This window comes from Eumetopias jubatus, unplaced genomic scaffold (genome assembly GCF_037043125.1).
Source record: "Eumetopias jubatus isolate StellerSeaLion01/CBP00866 unplaced genomic scaffold, mEumJub1_p1.0 scaffold_3, whole genome shotgun sequence".
NCBI lineage: Eukaryota > Metazoa > Chordata > Mammalia > Carnivora > Otariidae > Eumetopias > Eumetopias jubatus.
In genome coordinates, this window is record NW_028274809.1 from 2,742,602 (window position 1) to 2,763,307 (window position 20,706).

Below are 20,706 nucleotides of genomic sequence, written 5' to 3' on the forward strand. Positions count from 1 at the left end.
CGATGCCGCAATAGGAAAACAAGTATAGAACATGGTTGTGTTATGCAGCAGAATGGACATTTCACCCGAGTTTTTAGATAAAATGTAAGCTGTCACAGAAAGCTCCCACGGGGGGTGGGCTGGCTTCTCCTGACCTCGACCTGCCCATGGGAACACCGGTTCTCCCCACCGTGCGGGCCTTGGGGAGGAGTCTGGGAGACCCCCTGCCCATGGCCCTCTGGATGGAAGCCCATCTTGGACCCCTAAAGGTGACAGCCCTGTGGCCAATCCCTGGATGACCGACGTAGGCCACTACGGTCTGGCCCTGCAGTTACACATCAGGAAGGTACAAAGGGAAAGTATTTCTCTTGTATGGCCTGAGAGTGTGTTTTACTAAAGCATTTGCGATATCATCAATGTTAAGGGAGCTAAATTGGGAGAATAGATCAGCCATACACATAAGCAGTTACTATAATTGGGGAAAGTACTAATGATTTAATGTGCATATGTGGCAGAAGCATGTTTGATGAGTGCCTTGATAAGAAGAGACAGGCTGGGTATCACAAAGGCAGGCAAATAAAAAAATCCATTAATTCTTTTATTCATTTAAAAAAATGGTATTTCCGGCTTTTACAGTGACAGTTTAATAATTAGGGTGCCTAATTTTAATCTGTTAACGTGGGTGCGTGCCCTGCCTAGCTTGGGAAACCAGCTCCTGTTGGTGTGATTCTGAGCCGTGGTTGATTGCCACGAGGAGCACGGAGATCGGGGGACCTCAGGTGAATTCAGAGTCTGTCGCCCTGTGGGGCCGTGTGAGCTTTGCGTCACTCAGGTCTGCCCGGGGAGCTGCGTGCCGAGCCGAGGAAGCCCGTTTCAGCTGAGGGAGCGTGTGTGTCACAGGGAACCGGGGTGGTGGCTTCATGAAGCCCTTTCAGGCAGAGGCTACTCCAGGGCTTCTCACCCAGGGCGACTGTCGTATTGCCGGTGAGGCTCTCATCATCAAGCGCAGAGTGCTTGCAGGGTTAAAGTAAGTGACATGCATCTGGACAGAGATGGGCTTGTTCCCACCGCGCCCTCCTAGAACTCAGCTAGTAATTTCGAAACCACCGGGGACAAGTTACAAGTGTCATTTACCAGGTCGGGGTGAAGAAATGAAATCAGCTTTCATTTACGTTTTCTGCATGTGAACAAAATGTACCTTCTACTCTCTTTCTCTTTCTTTTCTTTTCCCTTTCACATTTGAAAAACGGGTTTCCATTCCCCAGAACTTATATTTTCCTGTCTCGAGTGTGTTCTGAATGCAGATGTAGTTAGAGGCAACAAAGAGGCATGTTTGTGTGGTAGTGACTGCATAAAAAGAAAGGGGATTGCTGAATTGTAAATCACACGTTTCGAATATGCTGAAACCCAGTGCCGGTTTGTCTCCAGCCCCGCCAGCCAGGCGCAGGCTTCCTGGTGCGGGAAGAGGGAGGCAGCACCCTCGCCTTAGTCCCTGGCCCGGTTCCGCCCTCGTCCTCGGAGCCGTGCGTGTTAGTCACGTGTCTGCTGACAGCGCAGTCACCACGAGTGCACTCTACACGTCCCGGTGTGTGTGAGGGCAGCCGGATGTCCTCACTCCCCGTCCTCGTCTTAGCTGCCCAGACACCGCCGAGAGCTGGAGGTGCTGTGGATGGGGGCGCGCCGCTCTGCGGGGAGGGCCCGCCGTGCCCTGGGCACGGTAACGGCTGCTTGTCCTTATTTCTCAGACGGATGGCAGGCCTACGTGGAGAGCGACACCCACTCGGCACCTGCTTCTGTGAAGCTGGGCACAAAGAGGGGCAATAGGCCATGTAATAAACCATTTGGGCAGTTCTTTGAATTTGTGTGTGTGTATATCTAGCTTTCAAAAACAAATCTCCACTAGTGATTGTGGTAAGAAGCACATCACATCAGATTTGCCATCTTAACCGTGTCACGTGCAAAGCTCAGTCGTGCTAAGCGCATTCACATTGTTGTGCAGCCCATCTCCAGAACTTTTCCGTCTTGTAGAGTGGAATCTCTGTACCCAGGAGACATCAGTTCTGTTAGCGTTCTGAATGATCGGTGGTTCTGACTGCCCTGGCGTTTGCCACCCTTGGAGGAAAAGACGGGAAGGGACAAATGTTTGTGTATCTGGTAATCATGCACATATGCAAATATATAAGACGTGTACCTGTTAGGACTGTATGTTAATATATTGTAGATAAAAGTACGTGTAACCTACTGTGTCCTCCGTGGCACATCAAGTGTACACATGTGTGTGCGTGTGCGCACCGTGACATACAGGGCCCCTGGGGAACGTCCCTGAGCGGGTTGCCCGCGCTCTGCAGCCATTCCTTCCCCCGCCTGTGTGCCACGTTCTCAAGCCTGACCATGTCATTCCCTCTCCCTAAATGGTGTGGCTCATGGGCCACAGATTTGGCTTGTGCCCCCTCCCCGACCCCACGTGCCGCTCTCCTGTTTCACAGCTGGTCTCCTGGCCACGCACCTGCCAGATGGGAGCCTTTGGTCCAAAGAACTCTTCTTCCCCACCAGCTGCCTGGCAGCCAGGCCCGGGAGGGGGCTTAGTTGAGTCCCCCATGCCCCTCAACTGTCAGTACCTTGGTTCAGGTGCTGAACTTTGCTCACCGCCATGATCCTGTCTTCCCCCCTTCCTTGAGACTGATGCCGAGGCTGCACGGGCCCAGAGTTCAAAGGTCAGAGGGTCCTGAGTGGCCCTGCAGGGGAGGGGAGCCCTGGGGAAGAGCAGCCCCCGGCCTAGGGGCTCAGCATGCTGCACGCACGGAGTCATGGCCAGGCCTGGGGGACTGGGCGAAGGAGAGAGAGTGTTGTGGATGGAGAAGAAGCTGAGTGGAGTCAGGATCGCCTGCACCTGGTGGGCGCTGGGCTGGCTCAGGCTTTCTGCCCAGGGACCGCAAGGCACAGCACCCTGAAGGACGCCCTAAGGATGTGGAGGGGTACAGGGGTGTGCTGGCACTGAAGTTTAGGAACTGCATGGAGGCCTGCGGAGGCAGACCAGCGTCAGGGTGGGCAGATCGGGGACTGCGTGGGCACCTGCTGAGGTGAGAAAGGGTTTGAGGACTTGTCGTCTATTGATAATCGCCAACGGATCTGATGTCACCACGTCTTCTCTTTTTCCCTGATGTGGCCTGCTTGTGTCTCTCTGGGGCTCCCACACCTGTCGTAGGCCCCAGGAGCAGCTGGCCAGGGAGTCGGGGCCTGTGGGCTAGTGCTCTGGCATTGGCACGTGAGCAGGGCCCTGCAGTTCGCAGATGGCATCAGACCCGTGCCGGTGGGGCAGACGCAGGCCAGGCCGAGCTGTCTGGTGATGATATCCCGGGCTGGCATGGTCTGTGCCGAAGGCGACTGCTTTCAGAGACGAGACCAGAGACAGAGGCGGCTAAGGAGACATTTGGAAGAAGAATGGCTAGCATCCAAGGCTGCTGTCACCTGGGCTGTGGTTGAGTGGCACCGAGGCAATGTAGCCCAGGCTGTCCTTAGGAGGCGGCGGGGTGGGGGTGGGGGGCATGTCCTTGGCCCCATGAGTGCTCACGGGGATGGGGTCAGGTCTGGTGGCCCAGCCCCGGCCGTTTCGGGCTGTGAGGAGGTGAGGGGCAGGGGCCCCAGAGGAGCTAGTTGACCAGGAGTGACTTCCCTTCTCTATAAGGCCCCTGGTCCATGAGGCGCTGGTGCCTTCTCGTTGCCAGCCTGGTGCAGCCGTGCTCTGTCGTGCGGGAACCTTCTGCCTTGGGCTTATTCATGGAACCGGGGTCCCCAGCATCCCCCCCCGGCCACGAGTCTGCGCTGTCACGGTTTGTCACAGCAGTGTGGTACCCCCGTGCTCTCTGCCGGGCTTTCCAGGTGTATGGAGGCGTCATTGACAGATAGGACTGTGTGTGTTTGAAACGTGCAGCGTGCTGATTTGACACAGGTTGTGAATAAGCTCAATCCCTGAAGTCATCCCCTGCCTCTGCTCGCACTTAGGGTCTGCACTCAGCCGTCTCCCGCGCCCAGCAGTGTTGCTACGCGTCGTCTCCGTGCTGTGTCTCAGGTCCTCAGCTTATCCATCCCATAACGGGACATTTGTGCCTTTGACCGACACCTCCAGTGACCCCACCCCAGCCCCTGCCTGCTGTTTTTTAACCGTTCCCCACGTACGGTCACTCGGGCTGTGCCAGGGGGAGTGCCATGTTACTGACCGCAGTGGACGCGGGTCTGGGGCTGGGACGGTCACCACCACGCATCTCCTGTTTCATGGTGTGGTGACAGGCCAGAGTGCTGTCTAGAGGGTTCTGCCAAGGGGGCCAGAACCAGGCAGTGCCTTCCTTGGGGGCCACGGGGTGAAGTACCGTTGTCCAGAATTAAGCTTGTAGGAACAGCACAGTGTGTGTGCACTGCGGTCGGTGAGTGTGTATCATTGGGTGTGAGTGTGTTTGTGTGAGGGTATTGTGTGCATTGAGTGTGCATGTGTGCACACAGCTGTGTAGGGCCTTGGTGGCCAGGGGTGGGCATGGGCTCAGGCGATGTCTGCACAGACGAGGTTCCCAGGGCTGAGGGCAGGGCTGCCACTGGCCGAGGTGCTGGGGGAATGCCTGGGGGCCGGGGGCCGTGTGGGAGGCCCCACGTGGACAGTGGCTTGGGTAGGGGGGAGGTGGCAATAGGGCCCTCTACCACAGCTGTTGTCAGTTATCCAATTGGGAGATTGCACTGTGTTGACACTTGTGGAGGCCCTAATGATTTATTTAGCTGTCTGTCATTCATCCTAAGGATGGCTTTGAACTGATACTTGCAAGAAGGAGAGCACGAGCGATGCAGAGATTGGTCCCAAGGACGAGGAAAGAGCCTGAGGGTTGTGGCCCTCCCCCGGCCCCCGCCCTGCCCTCCCCCTGGGGGTCCGGCAGCTGTCCTTGAGCGCTGTGAGCTGCGGATGGCACTGTGAGTGTGCCTGCCCTCTCTCCACTGTGACACCCTCTTCTTCTGAGTTCATCACTTGGGTGGTTTTTTTGTCCAAGGCTAACCATGGCCCTCTTCATGTTCTGTGGAAGCAGCCCCAGGCCCACCGGGAAGGGTGACTCACCGCCCCCGAGCCCGGGCCTGGAAGGCGGACACCTCGAGGAGGGCAGAGCTGGATTGTTAATCCTTGATTGTCTGGATTGTGTCTTGATTGTCTGCGGTGCTTTTTTTGTACTTTTAAAATAAAAATAACGTTTTTCTGCTTATAACAAAAATACTCCTTGTAAACAGTTTCAACAGTGAGTTTGGAAAGTGGGAAATCACAGCCCCCTCCTCTGCACTGACAGTCACGGGGCCGAAGCTGGCTCACCGGGAGAGGCGGGGGCCCCTGCTCCTCCCGCCAGCACGTCTGACCTGCCGGTGTCTGAGCTCTGGTCCCGGTACCTGCGTGTCTGGACCAAGAGTTAGTCTGTGCCCAGCTCTCCCCTCTGCTGGCAGCAAGGGGAGACAGAGGGGGGCTGGGGCTGCAGGGCCAGCAGCGACCTCGGAGTTCCGGTTCCAGTTCCCCTCTAACTCTGGCCGGGGCTCCTGATGCTGGACGCGGACACACCAACACAAGTGCCCAGGATTGTCCACAGGTTCTGGATTCTGCTCGACGGGTCACCTGGTACTGCTGACCCAGGTGGTTGGGGTGGAGTTGGGGGATATCTCGGGTGACCCTGCCCTTTCAGACAATAGTGCCGGACTCACGGGGCGTTCACTCGCATCGAGTCCAGAGAATTCTGGGTGTGGGAAAGCCCACCCCAGGTACAGATGCCTCCCTGTGGGAAGTAGAAAGTGCTGCCTGCCCAGGAACGCTGTCTCGGTTTTGTGGGGACCTTTCACAGCCCCGAGTCATCGAGCAGGGGAGGAATATGTACAACGAGATGGTGAGAGATGGTAAAGGAGAGGCCGGCCTTTTGGTGACAGGTGGAATGTCTATGTTCCTTTTTCCTTAGGCACCAGCGGCCCTGCCCCTTCACCCTGCTCTCCTCTTGGGGACCCCATTCTGTCCAGAAGGAAGCCGGCGGGGCAGCTGGCCGAGCCTGTCCAGACCTAGCAAGCAGGTCAGTCTGCCCTGCAGAGGCCACCTCCATGGGCCCAGGGGGGCAGTACATAGCAGGTGTGGTTCTGCTTTTCATCGTAGGTCAGTGCATGATCCCCTCCCGTGCCCTCTATCACTGTTCCCTGAATTCCTCCCAGCTGAGTGCCTTCACCTCTGCTGGCCCCCATCTCTTGTATCTACACCCGGACACAGACTCTGTCTTCTAAGGGGAAGTGTTGGGGATACATCTGCGTGGCCCCGGTTCTCAAACTCTGGTCTCAGGATCCCTTTATGTTCTTGAAAATCAGTTGGGACCCCAGAGAGCTGTTGTTTAAATGTCTATGGATACTTACTACATTAGAAACTAACACAGAAATTACAAAAATATCCATTTAAAACTAAACCCTTTACACAGCAATGTGACAATGTATTTTTTTATGAAAAATGTTTATTGTGTAAAACAAAGAATGTAGTGAGAAGAAAGGCATCATTTAGCATTTTTGCCCGTTTCTGTAATGTCTGGCTTGGTAGAAGACAGCTGGATTCTCATATCCGCCTCTAACATTTAATCTGTTGTGATTTCTGGAAGACTCCACCGTTCACCCGTGAGGGAATAAGAGTGAGAAAGGCAAATAGCGTCTTAGTGTTCCGATGGAAGCAGTGTGAGCCTCTCAGACCCCCTGTAGAGGTCCTGGGGACCTGCAGGGACCTTGTACTGCTCTTTGACAACCACTTTTAGAAACAGTGTTTCCTTGTGGTTGAGAGCAGGGTCAGGAAGGGGTCTAACCTTTATTGATGGGAGTTGACCAGTCGTCTGGCTGACGGAGGAGCCTACTGTCACCGAGCTATTTCTCATTCTCCCGCGACTGTCCGCAAGGGCAGGTTCCTGGCTTCTTGCTGGTGAAGTGCTGTGTACTTGCTTTTATGGTGGGAACTGTGGAAAGGTTACAGGGCTGTGTGTCGCTTGCCCTGGGGTGCCTCGTGCCCCCCGCTCCGAGTCCTGTTTTCCTTCAGGGGGTTGCAGCTCTCTGCCTGGGATGCCCCTGGCCGGGGATGTCTGCATGCTGAATGATCTGTCAAGTTTTCTCGGGGCTCCCTGCCAGCCTCCCAGAATCTTTGCCTCTAAAGTTATTTTATTTAGCAGATAAGGGAAACAAGTATTATTTTATCTGGGTGCTTTATCCATTTGAACCTTTATCTAAAGAGTTTATTTTGTCAAGGAGTTTATACATGTTAAAACTAAGATATGGTTATTTATCAGTAAATAGACGTAGCCATCTGGACAGAGGATCCAGGGGGCTGGGAGGCTGTTTTCTTTAGTAGATAGAATCTGTGTTAGGTTGTTCCTGACAAGCAGTTGTTCCTGTGTGTGCAAGTGTGTGTTTGTGCACGTCCGTGTGCTTATGTGCCCACGTGTGTGCTGGTGTGCACGAGTGTTTGCACGAGCACGCTCACATGTGTGCTTGTGTGTGCAGGTGTGTCGGTGTGTGTGAGCACGTGCGTGTGTGTTCGAGTGTGTACTTGGGTGAGCACCCCATCGACCTGGTGGTGCTGGTGCCTTTATCCCTTTACCCTTTCACTGCCTGCCTGTGGCCCTCCTGAGTAGATGGAAGGATCTGGGCTCTGCTCAGTGGAGCCTGCATTACTCAGATTTCATGAAACGCTTCATATGTGACTCCTCGTAGAACACGCTGAAATGGTGTCAAGTGTCGAGCCTGTTCTGAAGCTAAAAAATAAATCTGTCCCCACAAACTGTGGGGAAAAAACCTTAAGTCTTCTGCTCTGTGACCATCTATCATAAAATGACGCTCTCACAGAACATAATTGCTAGACCATACAGCCCATATTTCATTAAGGGTATTTGCTGAAGAAAATAATGCTTGTTAATAAAGCTCTCCATATAAATAAGACTTGGGAAAATCACTCCATCAAGAGTTTGTTTTTTGATTAAAATTTGTTAAAATTTAAAATAATTTTAATGACACTCAAATTACCTATTTAATTGAAAATATTTACATTAACAATTATTTCGTGGGTGTTTTTAATGTCTGATCCCCAGACCTCGGCCCCCGTTGGGACTCGCACCCATTCTGTCAGTCTGGATCCCCGTGTTTGTGTCATCATGGACTCGGGATGAGTCCTGTCCCGCTTCTGGGAGGTGTAACTGTCTCAGGAGGGGGTCGTTTGGCAAATTCTTCCTGTGTGTGTGCTGATCGTACAAATATAGTGTAAGTGGAATGGACCCAGCACGTAGGTATTATTTTGGATCTTTCTTTGATGCAAGGTGGCCTTTGAGGAGCTGATTTTCCCTCTGTCTCCAGGCCAAAAGTGTTCAGGTGGGTGAATTTCCAGAGTAAACCCTCTCTTTCGCTGATCTTCACTTGGATCAGGAAACAGAAAACATGACCACCACCCCGTAAGGCCTCTTTCCCTGCTTCCGTTTGCTTCCCTACCACTTAACTCCCAGGGGTGAATGTCCTGTGTCCTCTAACAGCACAGAGTAGTTCTGTCTGCTTCCGGATCGCATGTATGTGGAGGCACACAGCGTGTTCTCTGGCATGTCTGTCCGCTCTTTGCCCAGTGTTGATCATGTGATACCTCTGTGTTGTGCATGTCATTTGTTTGTTCTTGTCGAACTATTCTGTGATAGGGCTGTCCCACAATTTATCCATTCTACTGTTGATGGACATTTGGGAGGTTTCCAGGCTTTGGCTATCATGGTTAAGGCTGCCGTGTTGTTGCTGTATGCATTTCTGTTGGGTGCGTCCCTAGGAGTGGCTTTGCTGGGGAACAGGTTTGCGAAGGGCTGGCTTTGGTACATATCACTAAGCACTTTCCCATGGTGGCTGTGCATCCACACCCTCACGGGAGAGCATGAGAGTTCCAGTTCTTCCTCAGCCTTTCCAACGCCTGGTTCTGCACTGCTTTTAAGTTCTAGCCGCTTGTGGTATGCCTTTGTGGTTTTAATTCACATCGCCCTGCGATTACAGATGCCCAGCACTTCATATGGTGATTGACCACGAGGAATCCTCTTTTGTAAAAAAAAGTATCTGTTCACATCTCTTGCCCATCTCTTTATTTGGGTTGTCTGCCTTTCCCTTAATAATTTATACGAATTATTTCTATATTACGGACACCAGACCTTCGTTGGGTGTGTGTTGGGCAGATTCTCTTCTCCAGCTCTCTGAGTTGCCTTTTCCCTCCTCTGCTGGTCTTTGGATACGTGAAAGTTCTTAATTTTGTTGGAGTAAAATGTATCATTTTCTTTCCTTTATTGTCAGTTTCTTAAACACTGTTTTTAAATCGATTTAAGAAATCTTTGTCTGCCTGCAGATATTTTTCTTTGTTGTCTTTTAGGCTCCTCCTCCTTGTCTGGCCTTGAGTTTGTGCTCCAGCTCATGCCAGTTTCCATGGCGAGGTGCTTCCCAGTTCTGGACTCATCTCTTTCCATGTAGATCGCCATGGCCCAAGCACTGTTCCCTGAAAGACCCCCTCTCCCTGTGGATTTGGAGAACAGCAAAGCTCTCATGTTACTGTATTTGTGTTGGTCTCGTTCTAGAATGTTTTGTTCCTTACGGTGTCCCTTCTTCCGCTAGCCTCTTAATTACATAGGTTTATAATACATCTTGGTATTTAATAGTGTAAGTCTTCTGTGTCTGTTTTTCCTCAAGAAAAACCTGTTCCAGGTCCTCTGTACTTCCACGTAAAAAGTCCAATACTTTTGTCAGTTTTCAAGCAGGTTCTGGTGGATGGTGACTGAGATTGCACTGAGGACCACTTAGTCTGGGCACAGGGTGTGCTGTCCCATTTGTTTAGACCTTAAATTTCATCTCTGATGTTTCGCAGCTTAGTGTCCAAAGTTCTCACGAGTCCTCGGGCAGAGCTACACCTGGCCATTTGCCAATACTGGATGCTACTGTAAATGGTATCTTTTTTCAAAGCTTCTTTTCTCTCTCTTTTTTTGGCTGGTATGTAAAAATACAATAGATTTTTGTACGTTGACCTTGTGCCCAGAGATCTTGTTAAGTTCACGTAGGAATGTTGATAGTGGCTGGTGCCTTGTTTGGGGTTTTGTATGCTGTCTGTAAATAATGCAGTATCTTTGTCCTCTCCGGTCCTTGTGCCCTTCACTTCTTCTGGCCGTGCTGTCCTAGCTAACGTCTCTGATGTTGAGTGGACGTGGTGAGAGGGCTGTCTTGGCTTCGTTCCCAGCGCAGGCTGATGGTCTGTGTCCTCCATCCTGCATTGGGGTGCTGTGGGCTGCGCCGCGCTGTGCGGCTCCTGGCTCTGTGTTTGCTCTCGCGAACAGCTTGCTGTTCTCCCACCAGCCTGGCAGGGCTGCGGCCGAGGTGGGGAGGAGCTTGGACTTTGAACTGTGGTCATTCTTTGCCCATGTGACGGGGTACAGAGGATTGTGGCGAGTGAGGAAACATGTCATCCCTGCACGGCCACATTTCTTTGTGGTCACCTAATACGATTTTTAAAAGAATGTTCCCTTAAGGATTTATAGTTTCTAAGACTCTGACTCTTTGGAAGGTTTATGGCTTATTCTGTGAAATTGGGTCAACTAAAATTTTTAAGGGCATCTGCAGAAGAGAAGAACTATAGGTAATCCCAGATTCAGACATTTGGTGAAGGAAATATTAGCACACACTTAAGCTATAGTGATGCATTTGCTTCCTTTTATTCCATATGGGGCAGAAATAAAAATAAAGAAAGAGCTGTCTTTATATAAATACGTGCTCCGTGTCGGAGACTGCCCAGTACGTGGAGTGCCCATGCCTGTCTTTCTAAAGGTGCTGTGCGTCAGAATTCCAGATTCTTCTCCTGCTCACCCTTCCAAATGTGGTCTTTAATACATGTCATAAATCAGGAAAGAATGCAGTCGTAAAAGCAGTTGTGTCTCATCATAATATGTTCAGCGTTTGTTTAATTTTATCCAAAGTATATACTTTAGAGACATACACATTCCAGTTCCAACTGCTCCTCATGAAGAGGTTTCAGAAACCTTTGGCTCCTGTAATTTTTGAGATCTTAACCGTGTGCTCTGTGTTTTCTTAGAAAAGCAATAATCTATTGGTTAGTTAAGTGTCGTTAGGTGTTTACATTGAGGTGAAAGGAACTGCACTGCACTCGAATTTTATTTTATTTAAACTGTAGATTCCTAGTCTGTTTTTATATTGTGAATATTGCATTGGGTTGTTCAAAAACCTTCCATCTAAAGAGATGCCTGTGGCCCCGGGAAGAAAAGGGGAGAAATATGGCTGCACAGGTCAGACAACTTTGCTGGGCTTTCCTCTTGAGACTGGAGAGGAGAGGTTTTGCTTTCGTTGTGGGACTGAGGCGCTGTGCCTTCTCTGCGGGAGTAGAATTGAGTTTCCAGCTATAAGATAGTTGGCCCCTGACACCTTCATTCTCTCCGCGGTGTCCCAGGCCCTGCCTGAAGCTATGGCCGTTCCTCACTTAGCCTAGATTTTCTGAGGGCCGAAGGGCTCTAGGTGACCCGTGGCCCTGCCCTCCTCACTCAGCCCCCGGCCCGCACGGAGGCCACGTGCCTCCCACCACCCCCCGCGCTCCTGCAGTAACCGGACCTTTGATGTCAGATGTGATCCTTAACTTCTCTTCTAGAACCCCCGAAAGGCAGAGCGCTGGTGCTCTTGCAGTTGCCTTTTGACCTCAGCCCCTTTGGAAGTGATTTCTGAGGTGGGTTTGGGACAACTTTCCGAAGTTCATTGCATTCAGCATGGTTCTGTTGCGTGCTGACTGTGTGCCCCATCCTCAGGCGCCAGCTGGGCAGCTGGCGCTGCGGTCACCGAGCTTATGTCCAACGTGGGGTGGCCGCGGCAGACAGCGGCCAGACAAGCAGGGGTATGTGTCAGACAGCAGAGCGATGGGACCAGTGTGTGGGAGGGGTGGGGACTGCCCTCTGGGCGCCCAGGAAGGGCGCCTCTGGAGAGGAGGGAGCCCCGGACACAGAAGGCACAGGAAGTTCGCGGGCCTTGTGCCTGGCTCTTCAGGGCCCCTCGTGTGTGTGAGTCTGTAAGTGCTGCTGGAGATCCCTCTTTCCCGTGGTGTCTGTCCCGTGAAGGCCCCTGGATGCAGCTTTGCTCCAGCCCAGGAATGTCACAGGGGCTGGCCCAGGGCCGTACAGCACTCTGTGGCCTTGCTGGGTGGATGGGGCGCAGGCCTCCCTGCCCAGCGCTCCCTCCCGTGCCGGGACAGTGGTGCCAAGGGTCGGATGTGTCTTGCCGGTTTTCGTGAAACTCGTGGCCGGGCCAGCTGATGTGCCATCACAAACCAGCCGGAGCCATACCGGTGGAGTCCTGTGATGGGCAGGTGGGCAGCTGGGAGGATCCTGTGGTCTGGCCGTGGGGAGCCACAGTCTGATCCCTGCTCCCCTGTGGTTCTCCGTGGCATCTGCTGCCCAGTCCCTCACCTCCTCTGGTAACAGCATGTCAGCTTCCCTCTGGGGAGCGACCCCTCTCCCGTTAGATTCACTTTGGTGGGGCTGCCAGTCAAAGTGTCCTGCCTTGCCCTGGCCACGGGGACTCATGCTGCCCAGCAGCTGTGGGCCCCTGGGAAGGGGAGTCTCAGACAAGGGTCCTCTGGGCACTGTCCATCACTTCCTGTCTCCAGGTGCTCACCTTCTTGTCCAGCTACCCAATTTCCTTCTGGGAGTTTCCTTCGCTTGCCTGGATTACCAGGTGCATTTCTGTTGCATGCAGCCGTGAACCCCTGAAAGATGCACCTTTGCTCTAACACGCCTGCCCCCTGGAGCTCCAGTCCCTACCTTCTGTGGCTCAGGGAGGCTCCCCTGAGGGGTCCAGTAGCCATGAGGATGCACTGATCATGGGCTCTCTCTTCTTGAGTAAGCTCCGTAGTTTGGGTCTTTTAAGGCATTTGTTTTTTCATCTAAATTGTCAGATTTATTGGCATAAAGTTATTTGTCATATTCCGTTGTCCATTTAATATCTGTTTGGTCTGTACTTAATCCCTTCTTGCTTTCTTGATATTATTAATTTGTGTTTTCTTTCTCTATTTTCCCTGATCGTTTCAGCTAGAGGTTTGTCAATTTTATTGTCTCAGAGAATCAGATTTTAGTTTCATTGTTTTTTTTTTCTAATTCACTGATTTCTGCTCTTTGTTACTGTTGTTTTTTTTTTTTTTCTGCTTATTTGGGGTATAATTTATTCTTCTTTGTATAGTTTCTTAAGGTGAAACCTGAGGTCATGGAGTTGTCACCTCCCTTTCTAATGTGGGCATTCGATGCTACAGATCTCCCTCTAAGTACTGCCCATTTTGAGAGATCAGAAATGCCTTCTGATTTCTTCTCTAATTTCCTCTCTGACCCATGAAGTATATTATTTGCTTTCCAATTATTTGGAATTTTCCAGCTATCTTTCTGTTCTTGATATTTAATTTCAGTTTCATCAGAGAACATGCTTTGTACGTTTGACTTGTCTCCTTTTAAATTTACTGAGACTTGTTTTATGGCCCCAAAGCTGGGCTGTCTCGGCAGGTTTTCTGTGCGCACTTCCGAAACCACGTGAGGAATGAGTGTTCTTTTCTTGTTGCTGGTGCTCTGTCAACGCCATTGTGGTCCAGTCCTCTCTGATTTTTCCATCTATTTGCTCTAACAGTTACTAAGAACAGAGTTGAAGTTTCCAACTGTAATTGTAGATTTGTCCATTTCTCCTTACATTTTCATTACTTTTTGCTTTGTGTGTGAAGCTCTATTATCGGGTGCGTAAACGTTTCAGTCGTGTCCTCTTTATCATTATGAAATGCCCTTCATCCCTGGTGATATTCCTTCTTTAAAATTTACTTTGTCTGATACTAATGTAACTGTCACAGCTTTCTTTTGAGTAGTATTTCCATAATTTATCTTTTTCCATCGTTTGCCTTTAACCCATTTGATTTTTTAAAGATTTTATTTATTTATTTGAGAGAGAGAGGGAGATTGTGAGACAGAGAGCCTGAGATGGGGGAAGGTCAGAGGGAGAGCAGACTCCCCACTGAGCAGGGAGCCCGATGCAGGGCTCTATCCCAGGACCCTGGCATCATGACCTGAGCCGAAGGCAGACGCTTCACCGACTGAGCCACACAGGTGTCCCTCACCTATTTGTATTTTTATACTTTAAGTGGGTTCCTTGTAGGCAGCATGTAGTGGGCGTGTAATGCTTGGGGAAGATTTGTTTTACGGTTTAGAGTGCATGACCTCCTCTCTCCAAGCCATGTTCAGTCCTACCTCTAGGACTGTGCTGTTTCCCCATCTTCGTTCCCATTCCTGTGGGTTAAGAACTTGCTCAAGGTCACATGCTAAAATGTCTATCTGAGATTCAGACCCAGAGCCCGGGACCCTGGCAGTTTTGGTTCCCCTGCCTATGCTCTTGGGCATTCCACTGTCCTGCGAACCAATGCTGGCTGGACGTTTCTGGGAAGGCCTCTTTTGTTTCACTTAAAGATACGGAGTCTGCTGATAGACTCAGTGTGGCTGAAGCCAGAGAAACCAGGCTGAACGGTGGAGTCAGTGGCTCACCTGACAGCACAAAGGAAACCCTCCTTCCCCACCGTCCCCTGGGATTTGTAGAATCACCCTCCAAACCTGCCAGGACACTGGGCAACTGTCCCTGTGTTGCATGGAGTTGCTTTTCAAGCTCATGTCTCTATGCTCCAGGTGTATTCCTCATTGCTATTGACAGTCCAGAAAGAGTTGGTCTGCATAGAACATGGTGTGGGTCTGATGAGAGGATTGTGAAGTGAGGGGCACATTGTTTTCTGGAACCTTCAAGTTCCTACAGCGTCGGGTCGGCTGGTACGGGAACAGTCAGGAGGAGCCCACGATGCAGTGCGTACTGGGTGTTAGGGGTTGAATTGTGTTGTCGTGTTCCCCTCCCCAAGAAGATCTGTTAGAGCCCTAGCCCCCAGGACCTCAGAATGTGACTGTATTTGGACATAGGGTTGTTGCAGATGTCATTAGTTATGATGAAGTCACACTGGGTGGGTTGGGCTCCTCATCCAATATGGCTGGTGTTCTTAGAAGAACATGGCCGTGTGAAGGCGGAGACACAGGGAGAAGCCATGTGGTGGCAAAGGCAGCGTGCCAAGGAGTGTCAGAGATTGCCAACAACCACCAGAAGCTGGGAGGAGGCAGGAAGGGTTTTTCTCCAGGTTTCAGAGGGTGGATGTCCTTGCGGATACCTTGATTGCAGACTTACGAAACTTCCATGCCTCCAGAACTGTGAACAACAAATTTCTGTTGTTCTAAGCCACCTTCTCTGTGATGTGGTACTATGGCAGCCCTAGGAAATGAGCCCACTTCATATACGTTCTGTCCTGGGACAAAGCGTGCTTTCATAACACGAGCTACCGGAGTAGGGGAGAAGGTGTCCATAGTGCAGAAGTTGAGCTGAGCCAGACTTGAGTTTTTCTATACGTGGATGCTTTCTGTGATCAAGGAACAGGATTTGAACATGAAGGACTCTCATGCTGAGCGTGGTAATCCACGGAGGAATGTCATGCTGTGCGTGTGTGCATGCATGTGTTCCCATCTCAGCTCTGCCTCCTCCCCATTTTGGCCAAGTGCTCCATCGCACGGTTTTCTCCATCATAACATTTCGTCCCGGATTCCACAACTCAGAGGCTTCTGTTATTCCTTTTGTTCTCCCTCGTAAAACTGTCGCCACGGTAAAATCCTACATTTGCAGGACTTTTTATTTAGGAATTTTACGTGTCCTTTTTACGAACGCAATGGCCATGTTTTTATTAGTGGTGTTATGGATTTCTCTGGTGTCCTGGTTATTAAATTGCAGTCTTGAATGGTCCATTCCAACCTTCTTCTTCTTCTTCTTCTTTTTTTCAGAAGCCCTGGTATGTTTAGGATAGTTTTGCAGAGTGTAAGGTTCTTCCAGAACACGTATATCATAGCATAGCAGAAAATTCTGTTTTCTGTTTAATCTGCAGTTGGGAGGAGAGTCCATGTCAGTCTGGCAAGACCGCTGTAGGTCAGAGCCTGCTGGGCACTGGGCTGGGGACCCCGCATTCCGGCTGCCAGAGGTGTGTGTAGCTTCACTGAGAAGCAGATTTTGGCCAGCATTACACTGGACACAGGATGGGGTAGGAGCAAGTACGCACAGCCTTTTGGCAAAACTCAGGTCTGGACTGGAGCTATTCTTATTTGAGGATGAATGAACAGAAAATCCCCACATGGGGTCTCCCAGAATGTGGTGAAAAGGGAAATACCCGGAAACACAGAAGACGAATATACCGCTGCAAGTGGTTCACAGTCAGAGTTAGAAAAAGGAAATTTCAAAGGACTTTGGTGGGGAGAAGACATGGCTCTGTGGACGGGTGAGGAAGGGGGCTATGCTGCGCGGAAAAGGGAAAGGAATGAGTTGAAGGGAAATGGTTGAAAATGGGGAGTGTGAGGCTGTAAGGAATCAAACCGATATCACGGAAGACAGCAGCCGTGCTGTGGAGAACATAACTTAAGAAGATGCCCAGGGATGCAGAGTAAACAGCAGATGTGCCAGTGGTGGGAGGGGCCCGAGCTGACAGGGACGCCAGCCAGAGAGGAGAAGGCTCTCTGAGGATGCCAGAGCAAGTTCCCCCACGTAGAATCCAAACCTCAGTGAAGAGCAGTCTCCTGAGCAGAGAAGAGACCTGTATATATTAAAGGTTCATGTTTAGAGCAAAGTCAGGGAAAAGAGACTCTTACACCTTTTGACAACATTTTTGGATTTTGACATGAACGAAAAACATTCTCGCAGAATCCAGACAGAAGAAAATGGCACCAGCAGCATCATCCAACCTCAGTCCCCAGAGGTCCCCTAGGAAGGAGATGGATGTGGGCTTTCCTCAGTGCCAAGTGCGGGGCCAGGTCTGAAGGTTTCAAGGGAGGAGAGTGTTTGTGTTCTCAGACTTTTATATCCAGTCAAGCTGGGACCTGTGTGTGAAGGGTACAGAGCCATCTGAGATTTGCAAAATAAACCATTTACATTGTCTTCAAGATGGTGGTGTTTCTTTCTGGCCAAGAGATGCATGGGAAGTCTGAACCTGAGATAAATGTCACTGTGTTTCCTAAGGACACAACCAGATATAGAACAGCAATTGTGAGGATATCAATCACAGAGTTATGGATAACGTGTCATGGAAACTACCAAAATCGCTAGCCTTCCGAGAGCAGTCCTTTTTGCGATGGACTGGTTAGGGTTCTCTGAGTATAAGCAATAGGCAAAGAAAAGATCCTTGAATAATTTAATCAAGAACAGGAATCTGTCACATCATTAAAGGAGGAGATGACAGAGGCCTCAGAGGAGCCTTGAGCCAGGGTCAGTAGGAGATTTTCCATAGTTACCACATTCTCAGTTTGTTTCCACTTTCTGATGGTGAGATCACAGGCGAGTGTGTAAGAATTCGTCCATGATGCCACACAGAGGCCAACACCTGCTGGTAGGAGTTCTTGTGCTTGTCTCGGGTGGCTGTGTTCCACCAAGGAGACTGGTCTCGGGGGATGGTTTGATGAGCTTGGTGTGCATCACGTACCACCCTGGTCCTGAGGACAGTGCCACCTGAGGAGGGGAGGGGTGGGCATCCTCTGCCATACATGGAATAGGAAGCAGCCTTGGAAGCGATGTGTCCGGGGGTTGTGACTGACATGGGGACATTCCCGGCTGTGATATCAGCACAGAGAAGAGGACACACAGCTGCAGAGCTGGTGGTGTGCATGGGCAAAGGGCAGAGAAAAACGGCAGGAGACAAGCCCGAACCTTACCAAGTGCTGGTCTCTGGTGCCAGCATTGTGGTTGACTTGAGACACTTACTGTGATGAGCACGGATTACTCTTACAGTCAGAAACTGGAAATAAGTGGTAATTATGAAGATGGAAACCCGGGGGCTGGGGAGGGGGCTACACATGGTGCAGCGGCACGTGCAGGAGCCGAGTGTGGACTGTGGGACTACAGCCCCGTGGGGTACGGATGTCTGGGCGAGGGGCCGGGTGGCCGCGTGGTGGGAATGGGCTGGCGCTGAGGGCTCTTTTGAAATGGCTGGTGGTGATGGTGCAGAGGCTGAGAACCGGGCTCTGTGACGTGTCTTCACACCTGTTGACGAACAAAGCCCCCGTGTGGTTTGTGTCAGCAGGACGGATTCCACACGGGACGATTTTTCCACCCATGATCAATCAGCGTGAACATCTACCTTGTTTCCCTAGTTAGATGCTGCCGTGCACGAGAGCCCTCACCCCTCACTGACGCTGCTCTTCCTTCTCTAAGCACGCAGGTCGCCTCCTGAGGGCCCCGGAAGACCCCCGCCTGCCTCTTGGATGCCTCGGCCTGCGAGACGTGCTCAGCAAGACTGGGAGTTTTCGTGGCTGCCCGCCAGCCCTCCCTGTGGGTGTACTCGTATGTGTTCGTGGAACCTGGGGGCTCTTTGGAGCTGTCGTTTACGTGGAAGTTGTGAGCCATTGTGAACTGCTTCAAGGAGTAAACGCTGCTAGCAATGAGCTCCCAAAGCCATCCAGGTAAGGCGAGGCCCATTGTTCTCTTGGTGGACGGCAGGGCTCTCCTCTAGAAGATGAGATCGCGTGACTGCTTCCTCCACAGTCGCTGCGTGGCCGCGGTCAGCGTGTGACCACCCAGTGCGGAGTAGATCGTGGCTTCATCTCGGGGCTTAGGGCTGTGTCTTTGGCTTGGACTTGCATGCAGCCAAAATGGCACGTGGTTTCCACTGAGGCCAGGAGAGGAGACTTGTACTTAGCAAGGTGACATTTAGGTCTGTCTCTGATTTGGAGAGTTAATTCCTTGTTCAGTTTTTTTGCTTTTGAGGGGACTTTGTGGGGCGGGCGTGCTGCTGCGATGGGGCCACTGGGCTGAGTCTGAGAGGCAGCACCTGGTCCGCACTTGCCTCGGTGGCCACAGGAGCCGCTCATGGGGTCATGCTTTGTACTAGGCACGGCACGAAGATCCTGGCATGCACGTGGTCTTCCCAGTGCCCTAAAAATCTCAGACCTGGAGGGAAGAAGTGACGTGTCTAAGGTCACAGAGCTAGTAAGTGGCCAAATGGATTAGAAACCATGTTTGTGGGGCTCTTAGCTTTAGAAGGGTGTCGTGAGCACAGGCATTCATCCCCTTTCAAAGCCACAGTGCGGATACCTGGTTAAAGCCTGGTATGCTGCCTTGTCCTGCCTTATGGGACCAGCCTCCTGCAGAGCCAGCACTATCCGCCCAGCTGGGGCCGCTTCCAGTGCAACATGGTCTTGAAGGGTGCTTGGATAGCAGGTCTGTCCTGCATCCACGTGAGAGGGGAGGCGGTGGCTCACCCAGACAGAGGTGATGCGTCCCTGTGGCACCCACATCTCTGTGAGTGAGCCTTGGGCCTGGCCTGGGAGAGTGGAGCCAGAAGTTTAGGGTCTGGGTCTCTCCCTTTGGGATTGCTCCAGAACATTCTCACACCTTCCTCTGGCTCTGATCAGAGTTGTCAGAAGCTCCAGAGAGCAGGATTCCCAGTTATATTTAGATATGAAAGCTTTATTGATTTAAATTGTTCATGTATCGATTGATACAAAGCATAAAGCAAAATTAAGCCGCCTGGGTCAAAGTGTGTAAAGTAGACACCAAGTGGTGCCCAGCTCTCCTTCTCGCTCAGAGCACGCTGCTGCTGTCGAGTTGGGGGTGTGTGCCGTGTTCCTGTGGGTAAACTTAGAGGGGCATGCATGTAAACATCTGAATAGGGTGTGATCATTCTATATGTGGGGTTCTGTGTTCTCTGTTTTTTTCCATTGTAATGTATTATGAGCGTCTTTTGATGTTGGCATGTATATAAATCTCACTTATTTTCAATAGCTTGTAGATGGATGTTTATGTGGTTGCAGCACTATTTATAATAGCCCCCAATCGGCATCCAACAGTTGTTACATGTGTGTTTTGTACATACACTTCTGCAAGTATCTCCATTGGACCAATTCCAAGAAGTAGAATTGCTAGGTTGGGGGACGTGAACATCGGGTCCACTCTCAACGTTGCTCCAGAAATGGTCTCAACTTACCTTCTCACTTACAGTTTATGAGCATACAGAATTTTCTCCATTTTTCCCAGCGCTGGGTGGATGCGGTCCATTTCGTTGTTGTCAGGGTGTGAGGGGAAAATGACTGTTTGAATTTACATCACTGTGCACACGGGGGTGCATGGTTTTCTATAAACATAGTCAAATCTGGCCCATGCCACCCACGCATTTGGAGAGAAAGAATGCTCTTTTGTTCCTGTTTTCGTGTGTAAGGAAGTTTCACACATACTGTGTACTTACACACGTCTTCTCTGTGTTGTTTATCCGCACACACTAACTTCACTGACTCATGGAAGTCAGTGTAGCTTTACTCTGTTTGGTGCTCGATTTCTACAAAAATGTGCAATATTCTTTCCACATTACTGACCATTTTCTGCTTTATGTGTTTCAGTGTGTTTTTCTGCACTTAAAAATTAATGACCATATCTGTCGGTAGCTCAGTCCTCTTAGCAGAATATATGGGATTTTTCTTCGTTTAATGTTTCTTTGCCCAAAAGTTTATTATGTCTCTTAAAAGCAGTCCTGCCCTTGGCTTCTCTAAGTCCAGTCCCTTAGCGGATCAGCATGTCCCCACACACTTACCTTAACCTTCCAGGTTGTCTTTTCAAGAG

The 20,706-nt window shown here is 50.8% G+C and overlaps 1 protein-coding gene across 4 annotated transcripts in view; it reads left to right on the forward strand.

Moving 5' to 3' along the window:
• Window positions 1–20,706, forward strand: part of HDAC4 (histone deacetylase 4) — a 292,587-nt gene that overhangs the window by 15,605 nt on the left and 256,276 nt on the right. For 3 of the 4 annotated variants that reach the window (XM_088021462.1, XM_088021465.1, XM_088021464.1), the window contains exon 2: window positions 18,307–18,554. In XM_088021462.1, the coding sequence (XP_087877588.1) occupies window positions 18,533–18,554 (22 nt within the window). In that variant the 5' untranslated portion in view covers window positions 18,307–18,532. The remainder of the gene's footprint in view (window positions 1–18,306; window positions 18,555–20,706) is intronic. The other variant, XM_088021463.1, reaches the window with a different exon arrangement.